The sequence below is a fragment of the Leptonychotes weddellii genome, chromosome 6 (assembly GCF_054177405.1).
Source record: "Leptonychotes weddellii isolate Sample4059 chromosome 6, ASM5417740v2, whole genome shotgun sequence".
Classification (NCBI taxonomy): Eukaryota; Metazoa; Chordata; class Mammalia; order Carnivora; family Phocidae; genus Leptonychotes; species Leptonychotes weddellii.
Genome location: NC_138374.1, coordinates 86,043,847 through 86,066,101, shown reverse-complemented (window position 1 = coordinate 86,066,101; position 22,255 = coordinate 86,043,847). Strand labels below are relative to the sequence as shown.

The window sequence follows — 22,255 nt, the reverse complement described above, 5'->3', positions numbered from 1 at the left end:
GAGGGAGAGGAGGGGGAGGAGGGAGAGGAGGGGGAGGAAGAGGAGGAGGAGGTGGAGGAAGAGGAGGAGGAAGGGGAGGAAGAGGAGGAGGAGGGGGAGGAGGAGGAAGGGGAGGAGGGAGAGGAGGAGGGGAGGAGGGGAGGGGGGAGGAGGGGAGGAGGGGAGGGGGGAGGAGGGGAGGGGGAAGGGAAGGGAGGAGGAGGAGGCGGGGGGAGGAGGAAGACAGCAGGAGGCCCAGAGCGGCTCGCTAAGGTTGGGACTTGCTCTCGGAGTGAGAGTCTCTCCATGACGCTGTCTGTCGCTGCTCCACAGAAGCTATCGGTGAACTTTCACTGAGTATCTTCTGTTCTCTGACAACCCCTCCAAGCTCCTCCCACCCATATAACCACATTTTCACATGTAGATTTGAGGGGTTTACTAATGGCATTAAAAATTTGGTTAATTTCTTACATAATATATAAAGAAAGCGAGGGGGACTGAAGGGAAGGTCTCTGACTTCAGACCTGGTCATACAAGAGCATAGATCAGCAAGACTTGGTGCAGCTTGACGTTTTCTGAGATTCTAGGCTTCCTGTCATAGAACAGTCACGGGGCTTCCCAGACAGTACTCGTTCTAAGGTCAGCTGTGCCCTGGGAAGGCATCTGCCTCTGCAGGATCACTACAGCCCAGAGGTACACCCTCACACAAGAGAAAAAGTGATTTATCACAAGTCTTAAGCCAAAAAGAAATCCTTGTGTCACAAAAGGTTTACAGCCCTAACCAGGAATTAGATTTATAACTCATATTCTCTATAGTATACTGTAGAGATTATCATTCATGAAACACTCATCTTAATTGAGGTTGGCTAATAGCTTAGTAAGGTAATTGTCATATAATGATTTATAAGAAATACGGATTTGGTCATTCAGTCTTCTGAGTGACCAAATTAATATTTATCAGATAGATCTGGTCTACATCCACAGTTCCTGAAAACGCTTCAGAGCCAAAATGGTGAAATGGGTGTCTTAATATCAGGGAAGGTGACTTTTGGACCCCCCCCGCCAAAGGGCAGGGACTGGTTACCCCTAGGACGAACCACGTGATCAGAGGGTTGGAACTTTCAGTCCCACCCCCAACCTCATGGGATGGGAGAGGGGATGGAGTTTGAATCAGCCAAGGGCCAATGACTTAGTCAATCACGACTATATCATGAAGCCTCTGTAAAAACCCAAGAGGACAGCTTTTGGGTCATTTGTGGAGAGCTTCCAATCTTGGGGAACCGGAATACTTCTACCTGCCACTGAGCCAGGCCCCAAACGCCACAAGGACAGAAATCGCTTTGTTTGGGACCTCATCCTATGTATCTTTTCATCTGGCTGTTGATTTGTATCCTTCATCATATCCTTTAATAAACCGGTGAACATAAGCAAGTGTTTCCCTGAGTTCTGTGAGCCACTCTAGCAAAGTAACAGAATCAATCTAAGGAAGAGGTTGCTGGAACCTTCAATCTGTAACTGGTCAGGTCACAGGTAATAATAGTCTGGGCTTACAACTGGTGTCTGAAGGGGAAACAGGAGCAGTCTTGTAGGACTGAACTCTTAACCTGTGGGATCTGATGCTATCTCTAGGTAGACAGGATCAGAATTAATTTGAACTCTCAGACACCCTGCTGGTATGCAAGAATTGGTTGGTGTTGGGTGGGGAGGACATGTTGGAATTGGGTCCAGGAACCCTAGAAAGAGTAATCTAAGTCATGTCTTAGATTTGTAACTCATATTCTCTATAGTATACTGTAGAGATTATCATTCATGAAACATTCATCTTAATTGAGGTTGGCTAACAGCTTATTTTTGGCTCTAGGAACTCTCATATAAGTACAAACCATTTAAATTTTAAGAAAAAAAATTCTCTGATTAATATAGTGATGTCTCAAATTGTCTTCCTGAATCACGTAACATAGCATCTTTAGACACAAAGCTCACAAGCCAAACAAGGCAAACCCTTCCCTACATGGAATGAGTGGATTTAGACTGGATAGCATGCTAAAGACGAAAGAGACCCATCTGGGCTTGGAAAAGAGACAATCCAAGAGAATATATGTTCTATACTGATGGGGATACACAAAGGGCAGAACCTAACAATGAAAAGTACTCCTGAAGTCTGCCTAATGTGCTTCAAGGTTAACTCATTACGGGACCTTCTCATATATGTCTCTCTTAGGGGTGGGGATAGGGACTGGCAAATTTTTCTTGGTCAAGTTTACCTGAAGATGGGTCTTGGATGTCTACTTAGGTAAATTTATCAGGGGGAAGTTCTGCCTCCATGTCTATTCACAGAAGGTAAGTATCAGCATAGAGCCCTGGTTTTTTTTTACCATACTACAAACTAAGCATATTTCCTGTTCTTACAAACGAACACCTATACTGCTTCTAGAAAGCTTTTTTACAAGGACATTTTCTTGGTCCTCAAGTTAGTCAGCATTATCAATTCAACTCTCTCTCCCCATCACCTTCACCTCTAGCAAAGCAAACTTCCCTCATTAAAAAGAAAAAAAAAAAAGAGCTAAGCAAGGGGAAAAGTTCTACTGACCTTGAATAGTTGCCAGTGTACTGTTGCTCATGAGAGCTGGGCTGAGGGCACCGCCCAGGGTCCCTGGATTGAGACTGAGTAAGGCACCTCTGCAAGTCCAAAAGAGCAGTCACTTTGTTACAAGGTAGGCACATCTGTGAGTTTGACAATATACCCAAAAGGACAAGAAAAAGGAAAAGACGGCTGGGGCAGTATAGGGAACTATTTGTTATTCTCCTTATGAGAATAAGGTTTCTTACTGCTTTCTTTGATGCTTACTTGTGCAAAGCAAAATAAGGGTATGATCCACACAGAACCTAAAACCTGCACGGTCATGTTGACTCTTCTTTGAATTACGTCATTCTCTTTTTTTCCAAAACAAAACAAAAGAATGCCAGAGAAGGGAATGTATTTACAAAGTAATCCTGGTATGCTTGATAATATAAAATTGGGGATCTAACTGCTCTATCTCTTGCCTGTGTCTGAGAATTAGAGAGCAGACAGCTGAGAGAGTTTAAATGGAGAATTCTGGGCTGTCTTCCTGGCCCCACAACTCAGGCAGATCAGCTCTGCGTCTTCATCTGGAAATAGCAGTGAGAGTCCAGCTGTGACCAAGGCCCCGGCGCTAGCACAGAGCCACCTGTGCCAAACGGATGACGGCTTGAGAGTTTTTTCGGGGGGAGGGGGCACTTAAGAGGGTGGTCAAGTGTCCCCGACGAGTGGCTCCAGGGAGGGCTCCTAGCTGTTGCTCAGGTGACCAGGGCGAGAGGCTCCTTACCCAGCTGCGAACTGTGAGGGCGCCATCAGGCCCGGGCTCAGTCCCGCGGCGGCGGCCATGGCGGCGAGACCGGCGTTCGCCGGCAGCTGTGCAGCCCCTTGGAGGGCGGCGGCCGCTGCTGTCTGCAAGCCTGACGCGGTCACCATCACCTGGCTGGTCCCAAGAGGAGAGGACAAAGTGGAGGTGGTCTGTGTTGTGCTGGTCTCACTGGCACCAGATGCCTCGGAGGTGGAGGCTGAGGCAGACGGGGAGGGACTCAGCGAGGGGGAGGTGACGGCTGAGGAAGCTGGCGGCGCCGTGGAAATGACCGTGGCAGTGTTGCTGGACGTGCTGTCTGTGGTGCCTGAGAGGAGAACCAGAGGAGAACGTGACCTTCGGTGGGGGTGGTGGGGGGTGGGATGGTGTCTCTACCGGAACCATGGCTTTGTTCAGCCACACTCTCGACTCAATGGTGACGAAGTCATCTACCATCCAATAACCCCTACATGTGTCCTTCTATTAACCTAGTTTAGCAATCTTATGGAAATGAACATTTTAGAACCCAAACCAAGAAACCTGCTTTAAGAGGCAAGCGTAATAAAGCAGCCAGGGAAGAAACAGAGAACACAGATTTCTATTTCCAGTTTCCTACTCAAAAAATAAAAGAAAGAATCACAGAAGCTGTAACTATGGAATACAACTGGTCTGGGGAAGAAACATAAAGCAAAACAATCCTTGCTTCTGAAAAGCATTTTCAATCAGAAATTTTAGTAGTCTCTATAGAAAAATCAACACAAACAACGAAGGTAAGAAAAACTAAAAGTTACATATTTCTCTAAAGTTAACATGTCAATAATAACATCTGCAGAAATAGTACAAAAATAACTACGGGCCTATGTCTAGATGCCTTCTTTGCATTGAAAAATTTAAGTAGTCATTCAGTAATGAAAATCAGCTCTCAAAAAGCCTATTGTAAACATTTTCTTATTCATGGAAACAATAACAAACAAGGATATTATGAATCTCATAAAAGCATGAAAAAAATGAAGCTCTAGGAAATTGTTATTTGAGAGACCTTAAAAAAACAACAAGATGCTAAACTTCTTTTTGTTGTAAGGAGAACAACAAACGTTTGTTTACAAACAACTAATTGACATAAATATCATTGCTGAAAACTAAAACACATTCACTGGAATTATTTAATGTTCAAGATCAATGTTGTTCAACAGAAACATAATAAATACGTGATTTAAAATTTTCTAGTGGTCCTACTGAAAATATTAAAAACAGGTTAAATTATTTCCACAATATTATCATTTTAACATGCAATCAGTCTCAAAAAAGTATTTTTTTTCATACTAAGTCTTTGAAAATGGTGTATAGTTTACACTTACAGCACATCTCACTTTGAACTAGCCCTGTTATACGTGCTTAAAAAGCACAGGTGGCTAGTGCCTGCCACACGGTGGCCGGCACAGGTCTAGAGGTTAGGCCTGTTGAGTCACGAAGGGAAGCGTGACGAAAAGAATGTAGTGTCTTTGCCAAAGTAGAAACGACTCATAAGGCAGTCAGAGGACAGAGCACCTGCCATAAAGCAGAATTCAGCTGTCCCCGGGAGCCATAGTTCTGACGCTATTTACAGAAGGCAGTATGGTAGCGGTCCTCCTGTCAGTTCTCAGTCAACGCCCCATATCACAAACGCAGGCTGCCTACACCAGCTGGAACTTAATTTACTGAAACTCACTATGTTCTAGGGTATCACCAACCATATATACATATAAAGCAGAACCTAAGTGGTATTTTCTCAGGACAGAGAACTCAAAAAGACAAAAAGCATCTATAAATTTTCAGTATAATACGACTTGGTACATTACAGAAGAACTAGACTGATCAAAATAAACATTTCAAACCCATAAACACATTGGAACAAAGACCTTACATAAGAGATCACTTTTTTGGTGATAAAATCTATCACTAAGCTGAAGAAGACTCTCTCTTAAAAAATTCAGTTTTGTCCTCCTAAAATCTATTTTCGAACATTTTGGTCTATACTAAGAACATCTAGGATTCAATTCTCTTCTCATTTTCACTCTAAGGAAGTGTTTCTTTCACACATCATGGAGCTGGGAGGACATCAGACATCATCTGTTTCAGTACTGACTCCACTCTTCCTGCCCCCGGACTGCTGCACAAAGTGAATCCCATGAACATATCTTTCTTACTGCTAATCAAAAAGGGACCACTTACTCCTCTTTCTCCCTTCTCAAAAATAGATAAAATCCCCTCCTGATTGCTGTTGTCCCTAAGTACAACTACACCTGTGTGGGTATCATTAGTCACGGCTGCATTATTGTTTTAGTTCTAAATCTACCTGATCACTCTGTATCTCTGAGCCCCTGATGCTATGCTGGGTCCTGTGTTGGGCAGATTCACACTCTTCCACTTTGACACCTGTAAGAACTGCCTCTCGTTCTATCTAGAAAGACAAACGTCTTTTCTCATTTCTCTTGTACTGCTAAGAAATTTCAATGTACTTTCAATCTTTTCTTGCCGAATTTCTCACCTTATCTACCCTGATTTTATCTATGGGCACTACTTCCCTTTCGAAGTTCTGAAACTGTCCATTTCCATAAGACCCCTTATCTTGAGGTCAAAGACTTACTTAAAATAGGCTTTTTTTCGCTCTCCACTACCACTTTCGGACAGACCATTCAGTGTCACTCTCCTAAAATCCCCTATGTATACAAAGAAAGTCCCAGTCATCCTCAGCAGTAAAGTGAACCTGGGTTAGGAGATGGCTCCAGAAACCACTCCCAGGTGTTTTTTCTGGTTGTCATCCTTCAACCACATTCCAGGTATTTTTCAATAGACTATGTCATGTGAGCACTAGCAATTTTCAAATAAATTCTCCTAGCTAGTGAATCACATTCTATTTTTAAAGGTTTTATTTATTTATTTGAGAGAGAGTGCGAGCAAGCGCACAAGCAGGAGGAGTGGCAGGCAGAGGGAGAAAGAGAAGAAGACTCCCTGCTGAGCAGGGAGCCTGACGTGGGACTCAATCCCAGGATGCTGGGATCATGACCTGAGCTGAAAGCAGAAAAGACGCCCAACTGACTGAGCCACCCAGGCACCCTAGTGAATCACTTTTTTTTTTTTTTTTAAGATTTATTTATTTATTTGATAGAAAGAAACGCAGCAAGAGAGGGAACACAAGCAGGGGGTGTGGGAGAGGGAGAAGCAGGCTTCCCGCTGAGCAGGGAGCCCGATGTGGGGCTCGATCCCAGGGCCCTGAGATCATGACCTGAGCTGAAGGCAGATGCCTAACGACTGAGCCACCCAGGCGCCCCAGTGAATCACATTTTAATCAACATTTTATGCCTTATATTCTTGTCAACATAATTACTTGGGCAACTTTGATCAGAGAACTGATGTTTGCTGAGCTTCAATGTCTCAACAACAAAATGAGATGCCATCACCCATCTCGAAGGTTAGCAGGAAGTTACACGCAAGAATATAGAGTGTTTGGCACATCCTTTCACTTCCCGCCTCATCTTTTGTTTTAGGAAATACATTTTTTTGAGGTATAATTTATGTCATAAAATTCACCCAATTTAAATGTAAAATTTAATGGTTTCTAATATATTTACAAAGTTGTACAATCATCACTCACTACACCCAATTTATGACACTACCACACTCAGAAAAGATCCCTTGTGCCTATTTGCAGTCACACCCCTCTCCCACCTACAGCCCTCCTCCGTCATCTACTTTTCTCTCTATAGATTTACCTTTTCAGGACACTTGACATAAATGCAATCATACGATTTGTGATCTTTCTCATCTGGCTTCTTTCAGTTAGCATACTGTTTTCAAAGTTTATCCATGTTGTAGCACAAATCAATATCTCCTTTTTCTGGCTGGAAAGTATTCCACTGCCTGGGTAGACCACATCGTATTTATGGATTCACCAGTTGATGGGCATTGGCTTGTTTCCAGTATTTGGTTATTATTAATAATGCTGCTCTGATCATCTGTACCAAGGTTTTCGTGTGGGCATGCGCTCATTTCTCTTGGGGACTTACCAAAATGATAAATTTACATTTAACTTTTAAAGACACCGCCAAAATGTTTTTCCAAAATGGCTGTATCATTTTACATTACCCCAGCAATGCATGAGGTTCCAGGCCAGCAATTATTATTTTTGGTCTTTTTGATGATAGCCATATTATAGTGAGTATGAAATCATATATATGGTTTTAATTTGCAATTCTCTAATGAGTTATAAGGTTGAGCATCTTTTCATGTGCTTGTTAGTCATTTCTCTATGTTCTTTGGCATTATGTGTATTAAAATCTTTTGCCCTTTTAAAAATGAGGTTGTTTATATTTTTACTACTTATTATTTTTTAAAGATTTTATTTATTTATTTGACAGAGAGAGACACAGCGAGAGCAGGAACACAAGCAGGGGGAGTGGGAGAGGGAGAAGCAGGCTTCCCACCGAGCAGGGAGCCTGACCCGGGGCTCGATCCCAGGACCCTGGGATCATGACCTGAGCCGAAGGCAGACGCTTAACGACTGAGCCACCCAGGAGCCCCTATTTTTACTATTTAATTGTAAGAGTTATTTATATGCTCTAGACACAGTTCCTTTATCAGATATATGATTTACAATGTTTTCTCCAAGTCTGTGGGAGTCTTTTCATTTTCTTAAAATGTCTCCTGAAGTACAAAAGATTCTGCTTTTGATAAATTCCAATTTATCATTTTTTTTTTTTCCCTATAGATTGTGTTTGGTGTTGTATCTACAAACTCTTGGCCTAACCCGAAATCATAAAGATTTTCTATTTGTTTTCTAAACATTTTATTTCTTACATTTAGGCCTTTGATCCCTTCCTAGTTTTTGTGCATGGTATCAGGAAAGGCTCTAAATTCATCTTCATGAATATGAACATCCAATTGTCTCAGAACCATTTGGTGAAGAGTATCTTTTTGCTACTGAATTGCCTTGGTACCTCTGTCAAAAGTCAACAGAGCGTAAGTTTAAAGGTGTCTTTCCGGACTCTCGATTCTGTTCCGTTAACTATTGTCTGTCCTCATGCTGGCGGCATACTTTTTATCACATAGCTTTACACCATGCTCTGAAATCAGGGTATTTAAGCCCTCCAACTTCATTGTTTTTCAAAATTGTTTTGGCTATTCTGGGTCCCTTCCATATATATTTTAGAATGAGTTTATCATGATAATTACTGCAAAAAATTTGCTAGAATTTTTACTATAATTGTACTGAATCTATAGATCAATTCAGAGAATACTGTCATCTTAAAAATACTGAGTCTTCTAAACCATGAACATGGAATATCTCCATTTATTCAGACTTTCTTTAATTTCTCTCAGCAAACTGCAGTTTTCACTGTGTAAGTCTTGCACTTCTTTTATTTCTAAGTATTTTATTCTTTTTGAAGCTATTGTGAATAAAATTATTTTTGTAATTTCATTTTTGGACTGCTCACTGATAGCATATATGCAATTGATTTTTTTTTAAAGATTTTATTTATTCATTCGAGACACAGAGACAGAGAGAGAGAGAGAGCATGAGCAGCGGGAGAGGCAGAGGGAGAGGGAGAAGCAGGCTCCCCGCTGAGCCAGGAGCCTGACATGGGGCTCGATCCCAGGACCCTGGGATCATGACCTGAGCCGAAGGCAGATGCTTAACCATCTGAGCCACCCAGGTGCCCCCACAATTGATTTTTATATGTTGACCTTGTATCCTGCAACAACACTAAATTCATTTATTAGTCCTAGTAGTTTTGTTGCTATGCGGATTCCTTGGGATTTTTATATACACAGAATAATGCAAATAAGGAGTTTAACTTCTCCCCTTTCAAGTTGGATGTTTTTCATTTTTCCCCTTTAATTGGCTATAACCTCTAGTACAATGTTAATTCGTCTACAAGAGCTTGCTTTGTTCCAATTTTAGGGGGAAAGCATTCAGTCTTTCACCATGAAGTATGCTGTTAGCTGTAGGTTTTTAATAGATGCTCTTTAGTCTTTATCTGGTGAGGAAGTTCTCTTCTATTCTAGGTTTTTATTATGAATGGGTATTGATTTTGTCAAATGCTTTTCCTGTATCTACTGAGATGATCCTGCAGTTCTGGTCCTTTCTTCTATTGCTGTAGTGTATTACATTACCTGATGTTCAGTTATTATTAAACCAACCTTACATTCCTGGGATAAGTCCCCCTTGGTGGTGATGTATAATCTTTTCTGTATGTTACTGGATTTGATTTGCTAAAATTTGCTGAGTGTTTCTGTGTGTATTTTCATAAGGGATATGGGCCTATAATTTTTTTTGTGTATGTGTGGTATCTTTGTCTGGCTTTAGTATCAAGGTAATATGGGCTTCATACAATGAGCTGTCCTTCCTCTACCTTCTGGAAGAGACAGCTGAAGATTAACTTTATTTCTTCTTTAGTATCTGATATAATTCACTGCTAAAGCCATCTGGACCTAAGCTTTTCTTTTTGGAAAAGCTTTACATTAATGATTCATTTACTTTGCTTGCTTTAAGTCTATTTAAGTTTTCTTTTTTTGAGTGAGTTTGGATGATCTGTGTCTTTCTCAGAATTTATCCATTTCATCTAAATTGCCTTATTTTGGGGGCATAAAGTTGTTCATAATACTCCAGTATGCCACATAATGCACCAATTCCATTCTTAAATATATACCCAAAAGAACTGAAAACATGTCCACATAAAAACCTACACACAAATGCTCATAGCATCAGTATTCAAAATGGCCAAAAACTGAAAGCAACTCAAATGTCCATGATGAACAAAATGTGTTTTAAATATCATACAACCATAAAAAAGGAATGAAGTACTGATATATTCTGCAAGATGGATAAACCTTGGAAAATGTTATACTAAATGGAAGAAGCCAGACACAAAAGACCATATAATTTATTATTCTATTTGTATGAAATGTCCAAAACAAGCATATCCATAGAGACAGAGTAGACCAGCCAAGAGTAGGGTGAAGAGTCAATGGGGAGGGATTGCTAATGGGTATGGGGTTGCATATGGTTCATTATGAAACAATGTTTTGGGGAAAAAGATTGGGGCAGAGCATGTTTAGTCGAGATTATTAAAGGTTGTCGAATTTTTGTCTTTGAGACACATCAGAACACATTATCTTTCTGGAGCAGTACAGTCATGATCATTCTTATATCTATTCTAGGAAAGCTTACCAGGGAGCTATAATGTGCCAAGCACTGTGCTAAATACTGGAAAATAAAAGCAACTGTGTCAATAAGACAAGATTTCTCTTAGAAGATGGTAAACTGAGGATGTGGTTTTTTCCTCTTCATTTCTAAAATCCTATTCCAAATGATGGTGAAGAAAAAAGGAAGTAAGAGCTCTGGGGACAGATGCCAGAGGACTTGAGATTTTAATAGACTTGCAGAAATTAGAAAGAGGTTGAAATTTGGTGGTAGGGAAACCAACTTGAGTCCAGAAGGACACAGTAGATAACTATGACAGAAGTGAGAATTACTCACCTCAACAGAGCCCTGAGGATATTCCAAGCTTAGAGTTGTCAGAGAAAGAGAATTACAATAGAAGGGAATGACATTATTCTGAAGAGAACTTTCTGTACAGTCCTGACTTTTGAAACCAATGTTTGATGATATGCTATTATCTCATATACTTAAAAAAAAAAAAATCACAAGGATGAGAGGAAGAACACTAATACTGAATACAAGCAAAACCAACTGAATTTCAAATGAATAATGTAACTACACTGAAGAGGATAGAGAAATAACTAATCCAAACAACTTCTGAACACAGAATTTGGACTTTATGCCTTCAGGTTAAAGACAAGAACTCTAAACAAACATGGAACTCAAATTAGTAGGCCTTTTCTGTTTAGAGGCATGGGTTAGCAATTTTGAAACCACTTTGTTTTCACTATAGATTGAGCAATTAAGTAACGATATTGTTGATAATAGGAGCCAGGTTGCTCATTGTCACTGTGAAGGGAGTTAACATATGGAAAAAGGTATGGATAGAAAAGAATAAACTACAGGGTGCTGGGCTGGAATTGGAGATATCAGTATGAACTCATGGATTTTAATAAAAGTAGGTAAAGAAAAATGCATATAGATATGCAATAATAATAAATTTACATGTGTCTATCCAAACACACATACTAATGTATGTATATTTCTATCGAGATGTTCTAGCATTAATGACAACACAGTATCAATAAATGCATCTAGATCTTGGTGTCTACATACCTTTCCTCACTAAAAAGAACTAGGGATCCTTGAAAAAATGGCTGATTCCAGGCCTGGAGCAGAGAAACTTTAAGATGAGGTTGAACATCTTGTGCCAAAAAATAAGGAAGCACTCAAAGAATGTTAGGGACATGTCGAAAAAGCACAGGAGCCACCACCAAGGGGCTCCCACTGGCAAAATGAAGAACAATTTGAACATTAAAATAAAAAGTGATAGTAGGATTCTAACTTACTGAATACAGAAACAATGTCTGAGTCCATACTAATATAGACAGATAAATAGAGGAAAAGGAAAAGCGCATCCTTACAGGTGAAAGGCAACTAATGAATGTAGAAGAAATGATAGAATTATTTGAGAATCATAATAATAGATCCATACAAAAATCATCAATGGACACTAGTGGGCAAAGGTTTGGAAAAAAACCCCAAAAAAACAAAAAAAACAAAAACCCAGGATATCTGTATAGTCTCAAATTCCCCATTTGCGAGCTGTGAAGAGTAAAATAATAACTACACAATGAAAAACCCTGACATATACTACCTTAATAAAATTATCAAAGTTAATACCACCAGTAGTGGGACTAATCAATAGCATGTGTGTCCATACCAAGCACAAAGGAGGACTCGACGCACTTCCGTGGTCTTCTTGCCCAAAGTGCATAATCTGAATCTAATCATGAGTAAACGTCAGACAACACATCTACAAAATAAACAGCTATATTCCTCAGAAAATCAATGTCCTAAAATACAAAGCAAGACTCATATTGTCCCCAATTTAAGAAAACTAAAGAGACACAGCAACTGAATGCAATGCATGATTTAAGATTTTCTTTTTTTTTTCTTATGTTAATCCCCATACATTACATCATTAGTTTTAGATGAAGTGTTCCATGATTCATTGTGCATAACACCCAGTGCTCCATGCAGAATGTGCCCTCCTCAATACCCACCACCAGGCTAACCCATTCTCCCACCCCCCTCCCCTCTAGAACCCTCAGTTTGTTTTTCAGAGTCCATCGTCTCTCATGGTTCGTCTACCCCTCCGATTTCCCCCGCTTCATTCTTCCCCTGCGACTACCTTCTTCTTCTTCTTCTTTTTTTTCTTAAGATTTTCTTTTGCTATAAGAGACATTACTGGCACATCTGGCAAAATATGAATGTGAATTTTTACTAGATATTAGGACTGAGTCAATGTTAATTTTCTGATTTTTGATAACTGTATTCTGGCTATATGTGGTAATTTCTTGTTTTTTAGAAAATACACAGTGACATAGGGATAAAGTAGCATGTCCACAACTTGCTCTGAAAACTGTTCAGAAAAACATCACATATACAGAAAGGGAAACAGAAAGAAAAAAAGGAGAGAAAATCAAATACATAAGATTTTCTCATTTGGAGAATCTAAGGGAAGAGATGTGGGATTTCTCTGAACTATTCTTATAACTTTTCTGTAAATCTGAAATTACATAAAAATAAAGAATTAAAAGTAGTAAGTATGTACAAAGGTCCTCACTATAGCATTATTTATAATAGTGAAAACTTCATTCCTTTAATAATTAGTTACTGAGTATCTTACATTCTAGGTGGTGTGCTAGACATGAAGGATACCATATTGAACAAGCAAGACCAGTTATGTGGTTCAGAGACTGCGGGGTTTCTTGGGAGGTAAGATTTGTAGGACTCAAACTGAAAAAGCTGGTCATTCTAGGTAAAACTGAGCTATGATGGCACTATATGGAAATGTTTACAAAATTCTGATACAACCATTTAATACAATAAGGGCAAATCAAAAGTAGAAATGTGAAAACTATAACAGGGGATGACACTTATAAAATAAGTAAAAAAAAAAAAGTGGGACACACTAAACACTATTAGAACTGTACATATATATAAAAGATTTAAAGGCAAAATAAAAATAGCTCATTGTGATTATTTTTCTTATTTGTTTCTGATAATGTTCAATTTTTTTAAGAACCAAAGAAAAAATTCATTCCAAAAAAGTTACCAACACTTCAATTTTTATTTTTTATTTATTGTTTTTAAGTAGGCTCCACGGGAGGCTTGAACTCACAACTCTGAGATCAAGACCTGAGCTGAGGGGCGCCTAGGTGGCTCAGTCGTTAAGCGTCTCCCTTCAGCTCAGGTCATGATCCCAGGGTCCTGGGATCGAGTCCTGCGTTGGGCTCCCTGCTCAGCGGGAAGCCTGCTTCTCCCTCTCCCACTCCCCCTGCTTGTGTTCTTGTTCTTGCTATCTCTCTGTCAAATAAATAAATAAAATCTTTAAAACAAACAAACAAACAAACAAAACCCTGAGCTTAACCGTCTGACCCACCAAAGCACCCCAGTTACCAACATTTTAGAAAACAGTTATAATTAAATGCACATAAACGGGCTGAGCAACTGAGTTCCGGAAAATGTCACTGGTCAATTAGTACCATCAAAAACTGATTGAAAATTTTCAGCAAGTTTTGAGTATGTGTATCTCCTAAAAATTACCTTCTGTTTCAGATTTTTGCCACATTTTTAGAAAATCTGCAAAGCTACCCATTATATTAAGTTCTATTTGAACTATAAGAAATTGTTCTGCAAAAGATGGTTATCTTTAGGCCTAATATAATATGACTTATAATTTGTTGGGAAGGAAAAGTTTAGTTTATAATTTAACAGATGATGGCAGGCAGGGTGGACAGTGAGTTCCTTAAAGGCCGGATTTTCACTTTCTAGTGCCCAAAACAACAGCAACCAACCACCAACAGTTTGCGTACTACCTCGAAGTGCTAAATACTATACACTCTCAAACACGGGGGTTCTTAACTTACAATTTCTACTCCTAAGGCATCCAAAAATGTCCCCGGTGAGGTGGAGACTGATGGGAGCTGTCCTTTATGAACCTCCTTATATTTTGCTAAAAATTGTGGGTATGTCTATTTTGTGAGGGGAAAATTTAAAGCTTTCATCAAATTTTTCAGGAGCTCTAAAACCCAAAAAGGTCGAAAAGCACTATTCTAGGGGTGCCTAGGTGGCTCAACTGGTTAAGCACCTGACTCTTGATCTCAGCTCAGGTCTTGATCTCAGGGTAGTGAGTTCAAGCCCTGCACTGGGCTCCACTTTAAGCCTACTTTAAAAAAAAAAAAAAAAAAAGAGTGCTACTCTAAATAAATCAACAAAATCATGAGATTTCCTAACAACTTAGAAATTTAATAACTATATAAAGCCATTCAATTAGATCACAGAACCAAAGAAGTGTTATACAAACTGAAAACATGAGTGAAGACAATCAAATTCCTCAACTTTAGGTTAAATTCAAGCTTGACTGTGAAATACCACAAATCCATTCGAGGGTTTACTAGCACATAATCAACCTGGTGAATAATTACAGAATGCCTTATTCATCATATATCATTAAAAAACTTCTGATGACAACACAGTTATTTTAAATGTGCTATTGGGAAATGTGCTACTTTAAAGGAGGCCAAAGGAAAAAAAAATTATTCATTTTATAGTGAATGTGTCAGGCACTAGACACTGAGATTGCAAAAAGAATATTCAGACCTTTTGAGAAGTGCAAAGTCTATTGGAAAAGACAAAAGTATACAAATATAATCATTTATAATACAGGCAGGTGGAAATGAACAGTTTCCTGGGAAAGCTGAAGAGTATTTCTAGAAAGAATTGATGCCTGTGCTGGTAGTTTCATTGCTATTGGAAAGAAGTGCAGTGGGGATGTTTACAAAGGCATGGATGGAATCTTCCTGCGTGTTGAGGATGGAAGGGAGAAAAGATTAGTGGGAGATTAGATCCAGATTAATAACCTTCTATGAACTGATGATGAATTTGGATGCTTTCCTGAATATAAAAAGCTGTAGCCACTGAAGGTTTTTAAGGAGTTACTTGAAAAAAAGGTGGGAGTTTTGAAAGGTAAGTCTGGGAACAATGTAGAAGATAAGAGTAAGGTGGGAAAGAACAAAACAGATAAGAAAACCTTTATGTGAAAGTATTCTTTCTGACAAAATTAATTATGCCTGTTTTTTGGAGTTCAGGTTTTCATATATGACTTTTCAAAAAAAGCAATACGTATTTCTAGTTTAGAGCCTTAATTCGCAATTTAATTCACAGTTCTCAGAGAGACGTGTCATGGGCCTACCGTCTGCAGGCCAGCTGCATGGCCCGGCGGCTACATACCTGTAACAGAGAGGTTGGTCACCGCAGCGCTGCTCAGAGGGAGGACCGGATTGACCGTGAGGGTCGTGGCCGCACTGCTCGTCACAAGGCTTGGCGTGGTTGCCACCTAGAGGTCAGAAATGAAAATATGCGAAAGCATTTTTAAAAAATCAAAAAATTCAAATCAATACTGAAGATGTATTTTCCCTATAAAAAATTTTAAATTCCAGACACAACAGAATTAAAAGGGGCTAAGAGGAAATAATTTTATAATCATCTTTTGATCTTAGAATTGAGAAAATAGACATACGTTCAAAGGCTGCTATTAGAAGATGGTTTTTCTCTGATAGGAGAAATGGTTTTGCCCAGGTTTTAAAAAGAAATAAAAAACATTCCTAAATTTCAATGCTGTTGAGTAAGATATACTCCAAGTAAGTAAGGAATATTATACTAATTATCAATTTAATCTACACAAGAAAACTATTCAATAGGATCAGAGAATCAGGGATTCTTGGATTGCTTTTATTTTTGGTCATGTGGGGACATGACTATCTTGTTTTTGTTTTTAATGAACGATATTATGGAAAGAATGCGGAGCAAAATTTTAAAGAGCTGACAGTTTCTTTTTGAAGTAACATAAAATACTTCTACAGTTTTGTAAGAAATACTTTTTGTTTCCTTTTAGTACAAATAAATCCAAAACACAAAATAGCCATCTACATAAAACAGAACCGGATCTAATGACTGTCTTTTTCATAACTACTATGTCATGAGCTTCATGATTAAAGCCCAACCATTCAACAACCACAGCCTTCCCTTAACAACCAGTACGTGCTCTTAATGATGACTTTAGTTTAAAAAGCATCCCAGTATAGAATGATATTCAAATACAATAAAAACAAATTAACAAGGGAAGATCAGAAATGCAAACTTATCATCTGTGGAATCCTGGTTGGAAATACAGAGTCACATTTGCCATCATTCTTAAGATCAAGGGAGTACATGACCGCTGCATGTCCCCTCAGTATAGAATACTATTCCAAAGCAATGGGTGGAAGTTACTCAATGAGGTTATCAATGAATGGTCCTACATAATGTTTGCGAGTGAAGATGTGAGATGGCTGAATTCATACAAGTTCAGAGCTAAAGGTTATCTGGGAATTTACTGTCACTTCCTCATGTAAGTTTAATAAACGGGGCTTTAAAACCCAACATGAATATAGGGACCCCTGGGTGGCTTAGCCGGTTAAGCGTTCGACTCTTGATTTCGGCTCAGGTCATGATCTCAGGGTTGTGAGACTGAGCCCTGCATCAGATCTGTGCTGAGTGGGGAGTCTGCTTGAATTCTCTCCCTCTTCCTCCCCCTCCACAAACAAAACAAAACAAATGAAACAACAACAACAAAAAACCCAAAAACCCAACACGAATAAAAAGCAACTAAGGATTTTTTTTAGGTGACTGGAATCTAGCAAATCTGCTCCCACAGTTACAGAGTAACCTAATAAACTACATCAAAGAAGAGAATAATGGAGCCACCATGAAACAGGAAAGAATTAAAATTGTTCACTTTAAAAAAGAAAGATCAGTAAGTTCTTAGCTTAATGACAACATGAGATTTAATTACTTTAATAACATTTATTTTTTTTTAAACTTTTTTTTTTTTTAGTTTTTATTTATTTATTTGTCAGAGAGAGAGAGAGAGAGAGAACACAAGCAGGGGAGAAGCAGGCTCCCTGCTGAGCAGGGAGACCAATGCAGGACTCAATCACAACCTAAGCCGAAGGCAGATGCTTAACCAACTGAGCCACCCAGGCATCCCACTTTAGTAACATTTAAAATACAAATTTATATATACTTACTCAACATGAATATATATATACAATACATTACTATTATGAAATAAGTCTATTTCATAGATCATTTGTAAAATTATAAAAATTAGTCCTTGAGCTTGCATCCTCCACTTTTTATCCTTACCAGTGAGGTTGGACTGGGGAAAATTGCTTTGATAGGTGAACTGCTGGTCCCACCACTGCTTGGTGGGTTGATTCTTTTTTCTTTCTGGCGGCGGTTACAAAACCAAACACGAATCACCTCCTTTTCCATACTGAGCTGATCAGCAATCATGGTGATCTCTTCCGAGGTAGGCTTTTGATTCTAAAGGGAAAAAAAAAAATCATCTTTTGGAATACCTTTTTATTATTTTAATTAAAAAAAATTTTTTTGGGGGGGCTTAACTTTTTAAACTACTGGCATAAATATATAAATGGGGAGGGACAAATCAGAGAATGAAGTTGGGATATATAGGACCATATTGGCCCACTTTTAACAAAGAACTTCTATAGATAAACATTCTAATGAACATATATTTATTAAACTTATTCATATTAACTAAGAATAAGCTATTCTTTTTTTTTAAACAATTTTATTTGTCAGAGAGAGAGGGAGAGTACAAGCAGGGGGAGCAGCAGAGGGAGAAGCAGGCTCCCCGCTAAGCAAGGAGCCCGATGCGGTACTCGATCCCAGGATCCTGGGATCATGACCTGAGCCGAAGGCAGACGCTTAACCGACTGAGCCACCCAGGTGCCCCAAGAATAAGTTATTCTTGAATATTTATTTTTTTTCCTTAAGGGCTATTAATCTCAAATAAAATTAATAATCAATGTAACTTTATATATTAGTAGGAATGTAAGAGTTTCTCAGTGCTCCATGCACATGCTTTCGCTAGGACAATGAGGTAGGCAATAAGCCGATGGGCAGGAATAGCAGGTGAAGGGACTTTAGCATAAGAAATCAAGTAACTTGACCAATCACACAGTTAATAAAAGTGGTAGAATGGATAAAGATTCCTGATTTAATGTTCCTTCCACTGTGCTCAAGTCTTTTCTAAATTAGAGAAGTCAAAATTTTACTGGAAGCTCTGTGATCTTCCCGGGGCAATAACAAACAAACAAGAGACCAAATAGCTGTTAGACCTCCAAAGCCTGTAGTGTTCTAGTCCCAAACGACTATTCTAGGCACACAGACACTAGAATTTAGTCAAACCAAACTATTTGTGTGTCGCCGGATCTACCTCATGGTTTTTCCTCCCTGGATGCCCTTGCTTGTGCATTTCCTCTGCTTCTAGTGCTTTCCTCCCACTTCTCCCGGCCTGTTCCGATGTACCCCAGGGCAGCTGCTGCCTGTCACACTGGGGCTCACACGGATGTGAGCGTGGACTCTCCCGAACCCTGAAATACTCTGGGTCTGTTTCTGAGGTTCAGTAACTGGCTTTGTCTACTGTTCTCCACTATGTTATAAGCATCTGTAAGGACCGAGGCTGGCAAGTCCATCTTTTATCACCTACAGCACCTAATATTACACAATCACATGTATGTGAAAAGTAAAAACTTGACTAACCTCCAAGAAACTCTTCTCTAAGGCCACACGGATGTTGGTCTCTATGCTGGTGCGTTTCTTCCTCCTACGGTTCAAGCCCTCCATTCCCAGCCCTGGAGAATTTAGGGCACTTGGGCTGGAGAGACCTGAATCAGATGAGAGGTTCTCTGTAAGAAAGAAGAAAACACAGAAATCAAGTTAGTGGAGCATGATTCATGCGTATGATACATATATTAATGACAACAAAACTGACCAAAATATGTTAAGTTAAAAGCAAGCACGGAAGGGTTTTCAGAACCTACATTAAAACAGCATTCACTACCATAGATCTTTCTAAATTCTTTAAAGTTTAAAAAAGGTTCAGTCATTTAATAGTCTAATGACCCTGGTCATGTCACAGACATCTCTGCGTTTCTTTGCACTCTATGTAAAATGAGATGTTCTCACCTGTGGAACTCAGTTAAGATTATTACAGATGTTGAGGCCTCATCCAGAGCTATGGAAGCAGACTGTCCAAGGGTGGGTATTAGAGGTCTGTCTTTTCCAAAGACCTGACTTTTGTTTCCATCTACAATGAGAACCACAGTCTAGGAGATCTCTGTGGTTCCTTACAGCTCTCACAGTCTATGATTCTGTGACTCAAAATCCAAATTTTCCAAAAGGAAATCTCAGTACAAAAGACCTAAGTTAAAACTAGCAGCTCAACTTTTTATGTATGAAATATGTGGTCATTTTTAATAACAAAAGCAGAAATATGATCAATAATAAGTTTATGATAATTCATCAAGGAAGCACCTATAAATTTGTTTTTTAAGTGTATCTAAATACATAGGACTTCTTATCCTCGTCCTTCAACTATCCCTAACCCTGGCTCAAATACAAGAAATATTCCAAGGCTAAAAATTATTGCTCATTGTGTACACTGTAATTACTAGATTTGAGTGAATTACTCTCTAATTTATGAAGTCATAATTTATATTGATCCTCCCAACATTAGTGAGCTTCAGTGTTCTGAAGGACCAATAATGCAATAGGAAACATAACCCCGAGTGTAAACAACGTCCCGTAAAACTCCGCTGGACAGTGAGGAAGTGTCTTACGTATCCACTCACCTGCATCATTTAGCCACTTCTCCAAAAGTGGCTTTAGCTTGCACATGTTCTTAAAGCTGAGGTTCAAGGCTTCAAAGCGAGAGATGGTAGTTTGGCTGAAGTCATTTCCATATAGTTTACCCATAGCGAGCCCAACATCGCCCTGCACAGTAATACAGAGCAGGAGGGGGAGAGAAGAGAGAAGAGATTTGTCTCACTAATGTCCAAAGTCTTCACTCTAGGGTGCTGCTCCATAACTGTTCTAAAGACTCAACATTCATTCCATTTATTGGGTCCCACAAAACATCCAGCCTTAAGCTGAGCACAGCATTCAATGAGGACGGTTAGTTAGGCCTTGATTATGACAAAATTCTTAACTCCCATGTTCTCTCCATTTTGAGTCTCTTCTTGCTACCTCATGTAACAACCAAGACATCAAATATTTCTAAGTTTCAGAAGATAGTGTTGATATCCTAACAAGCCCCTTAACTGATGCAACCACAATGATTTAAATAATCTTTAAAAGCAGTTACCTGTATCACCTACAGGGTTAATAGATGTAAATGTTTAGATAACTTCAGGTACTTCTGAACTAGCCAAACTTCCTATAAATCACTTTAAAATTTAGAAATAATGCCTCACTCTCCCTGCACCCTCCTCCTGCCCGCCATAAAGTATTTCTGGAAGCAGTGAAAAAAATCAATTTCCACCCTTAGTTTGGATTTCAAAGTTGGTTACAAAAACAGGTATCCTAAAAGACTACTTTTGTAACCATTATAGAGATAGAAATTCACAGTAGAGAGGTTTGACCCACTTAGTTAAACCTTCATGGGCAATGGAAACTTGGTAACCCTATAGCAATAGAACAATGATCCCCTGAATATATTACAAAAGATGTCTTTCTTTATAAGCCTATAACCTTTGAAATGTATACAGTGCTTTTCTTTCAGCTGAATCTCTCTTGTTAAAGCTGAAAAAAGCCATATCTTAATAGTTATTTTATACAGGTAATAGAAACTCATGGAGTTTAAATGATTCATGCTCTCACTTCAATTAGTTTAGTGGCAGGACAGAAAGGCAACATTTCTAGTCCCAAGAACTACACAGCCAATTCAACTATGCAACAGCCACCTCCAACAATTGTAGCAACACTTATTTTGAATTGGGATTATCCTAGTCCTTTGACTCCCTCCAACCCTGCAATCCATCTTTTAGATGGATACTACATTTATTTTTTTATTTTATTATTTTTTTTAAAAGATTTTATTTATTTATTTGACAGAGAGAGACATAGCGAGAGAGGGAACACAAGCAGGGGGAGGGGGAGAGGGAGAAGCAGGCTTCCCTGTGGTGCAGGGAGCCCGATGCGGGGCTCGATCCCAGGACCCTGGGATCACGACCTGAGCCGAAGGCAGCCGCTTAACGACTGAGCCATCCAGGCGCCCCAGGATACTACATTTATTAGCACCTGCATTAGGTGGTAGTTAAGGAAAGGAAAGAACTTTTTTTTTTTTTAAAGATTTTATTTATTTGACACATAGAGAGACACAGCAGGCGGAGCGGCAGAGGGAGAGGGAGACGCAGGTTCCCCGCTGGGCAGAGAGCCTGATGCGGAGATGAAGATGTGATGTGGGGCTTGATCCCAGGACCCCGGGATCATGACCTAAGCCCAAGGCAGACGCTTAACCGACTGAGACACCCAGGCGCCCTAGGAAAAAACATCTTTTTTTTTTTTTTAAGATTTTATTTATTTGACAGAGAGAGACACAGTGAGAGAGGGAACACAAGCAGGGGGAGTGGGAGAGGGAGAAGCAGGCTTCCCGCCAAGCAGGGAGCCTGACGTGGGGCTCGATCCCAGGACCCCAGGATCACGACCCGAGCCGAAGGCAGACGCTAAAAGACTGAGCCATCCAGGCATCCCAGGAAAAAACATCCTTAAGAAACCTCCATTTTCGGGCGCCTGGGTGGCTCAGTCATTAAGCGTCTGCCTTCGGCTCAGGTCGTGATCTCAGGGTCCTGGGATCGAG

The 22,255-nt window shown here is 39.5% G+C and overlaps 1 protein-coding gene across 7 annotated transcripts in view; it reads right to left on the bottom strand.

The window, feature by feature from the left end:
• POU2F1 (POU class 2 homeobox 1) overlaps window positions 1-22,255 on the bottom strand; it is a 183,415-nt gene that overhangs the window by 11,432 nt on the left and 149,728 nt on the right. For all 7 annotated transcript variants that reach the window (XM_081824529.1, XM_081824530.1, XM_081824526.1 and 4 more), the window contains 6 exons: window positions 20,250-20,391; window positions 19,159-19,304; window positions 17,737-17,916; window positions 15,781-15,886; window positions 3,327-3,669; window positions 2,570-2,658 (listed from right to left, as the gene is read on the bottom strand). In XM_081824529.1, coding sequence (XP_081680655.1) covers window positions 2,570-2,658; window positions 3,327-3,669; window positions 15,781-15,886; window positions 17,737-17,916; window positions 19,159-19,304; window positions 20,250-20,391 — 1,006 coding nt within the window. The remainder of the gene's footprint in view (window positions 1-2,569; window positions 2,659-3,326; window positions 3,670-15,780; window positions 15,887-17,736; window positions 17,917-19,158; window positions 19,305-20,249; window positions 20,392-22,255) is intronic.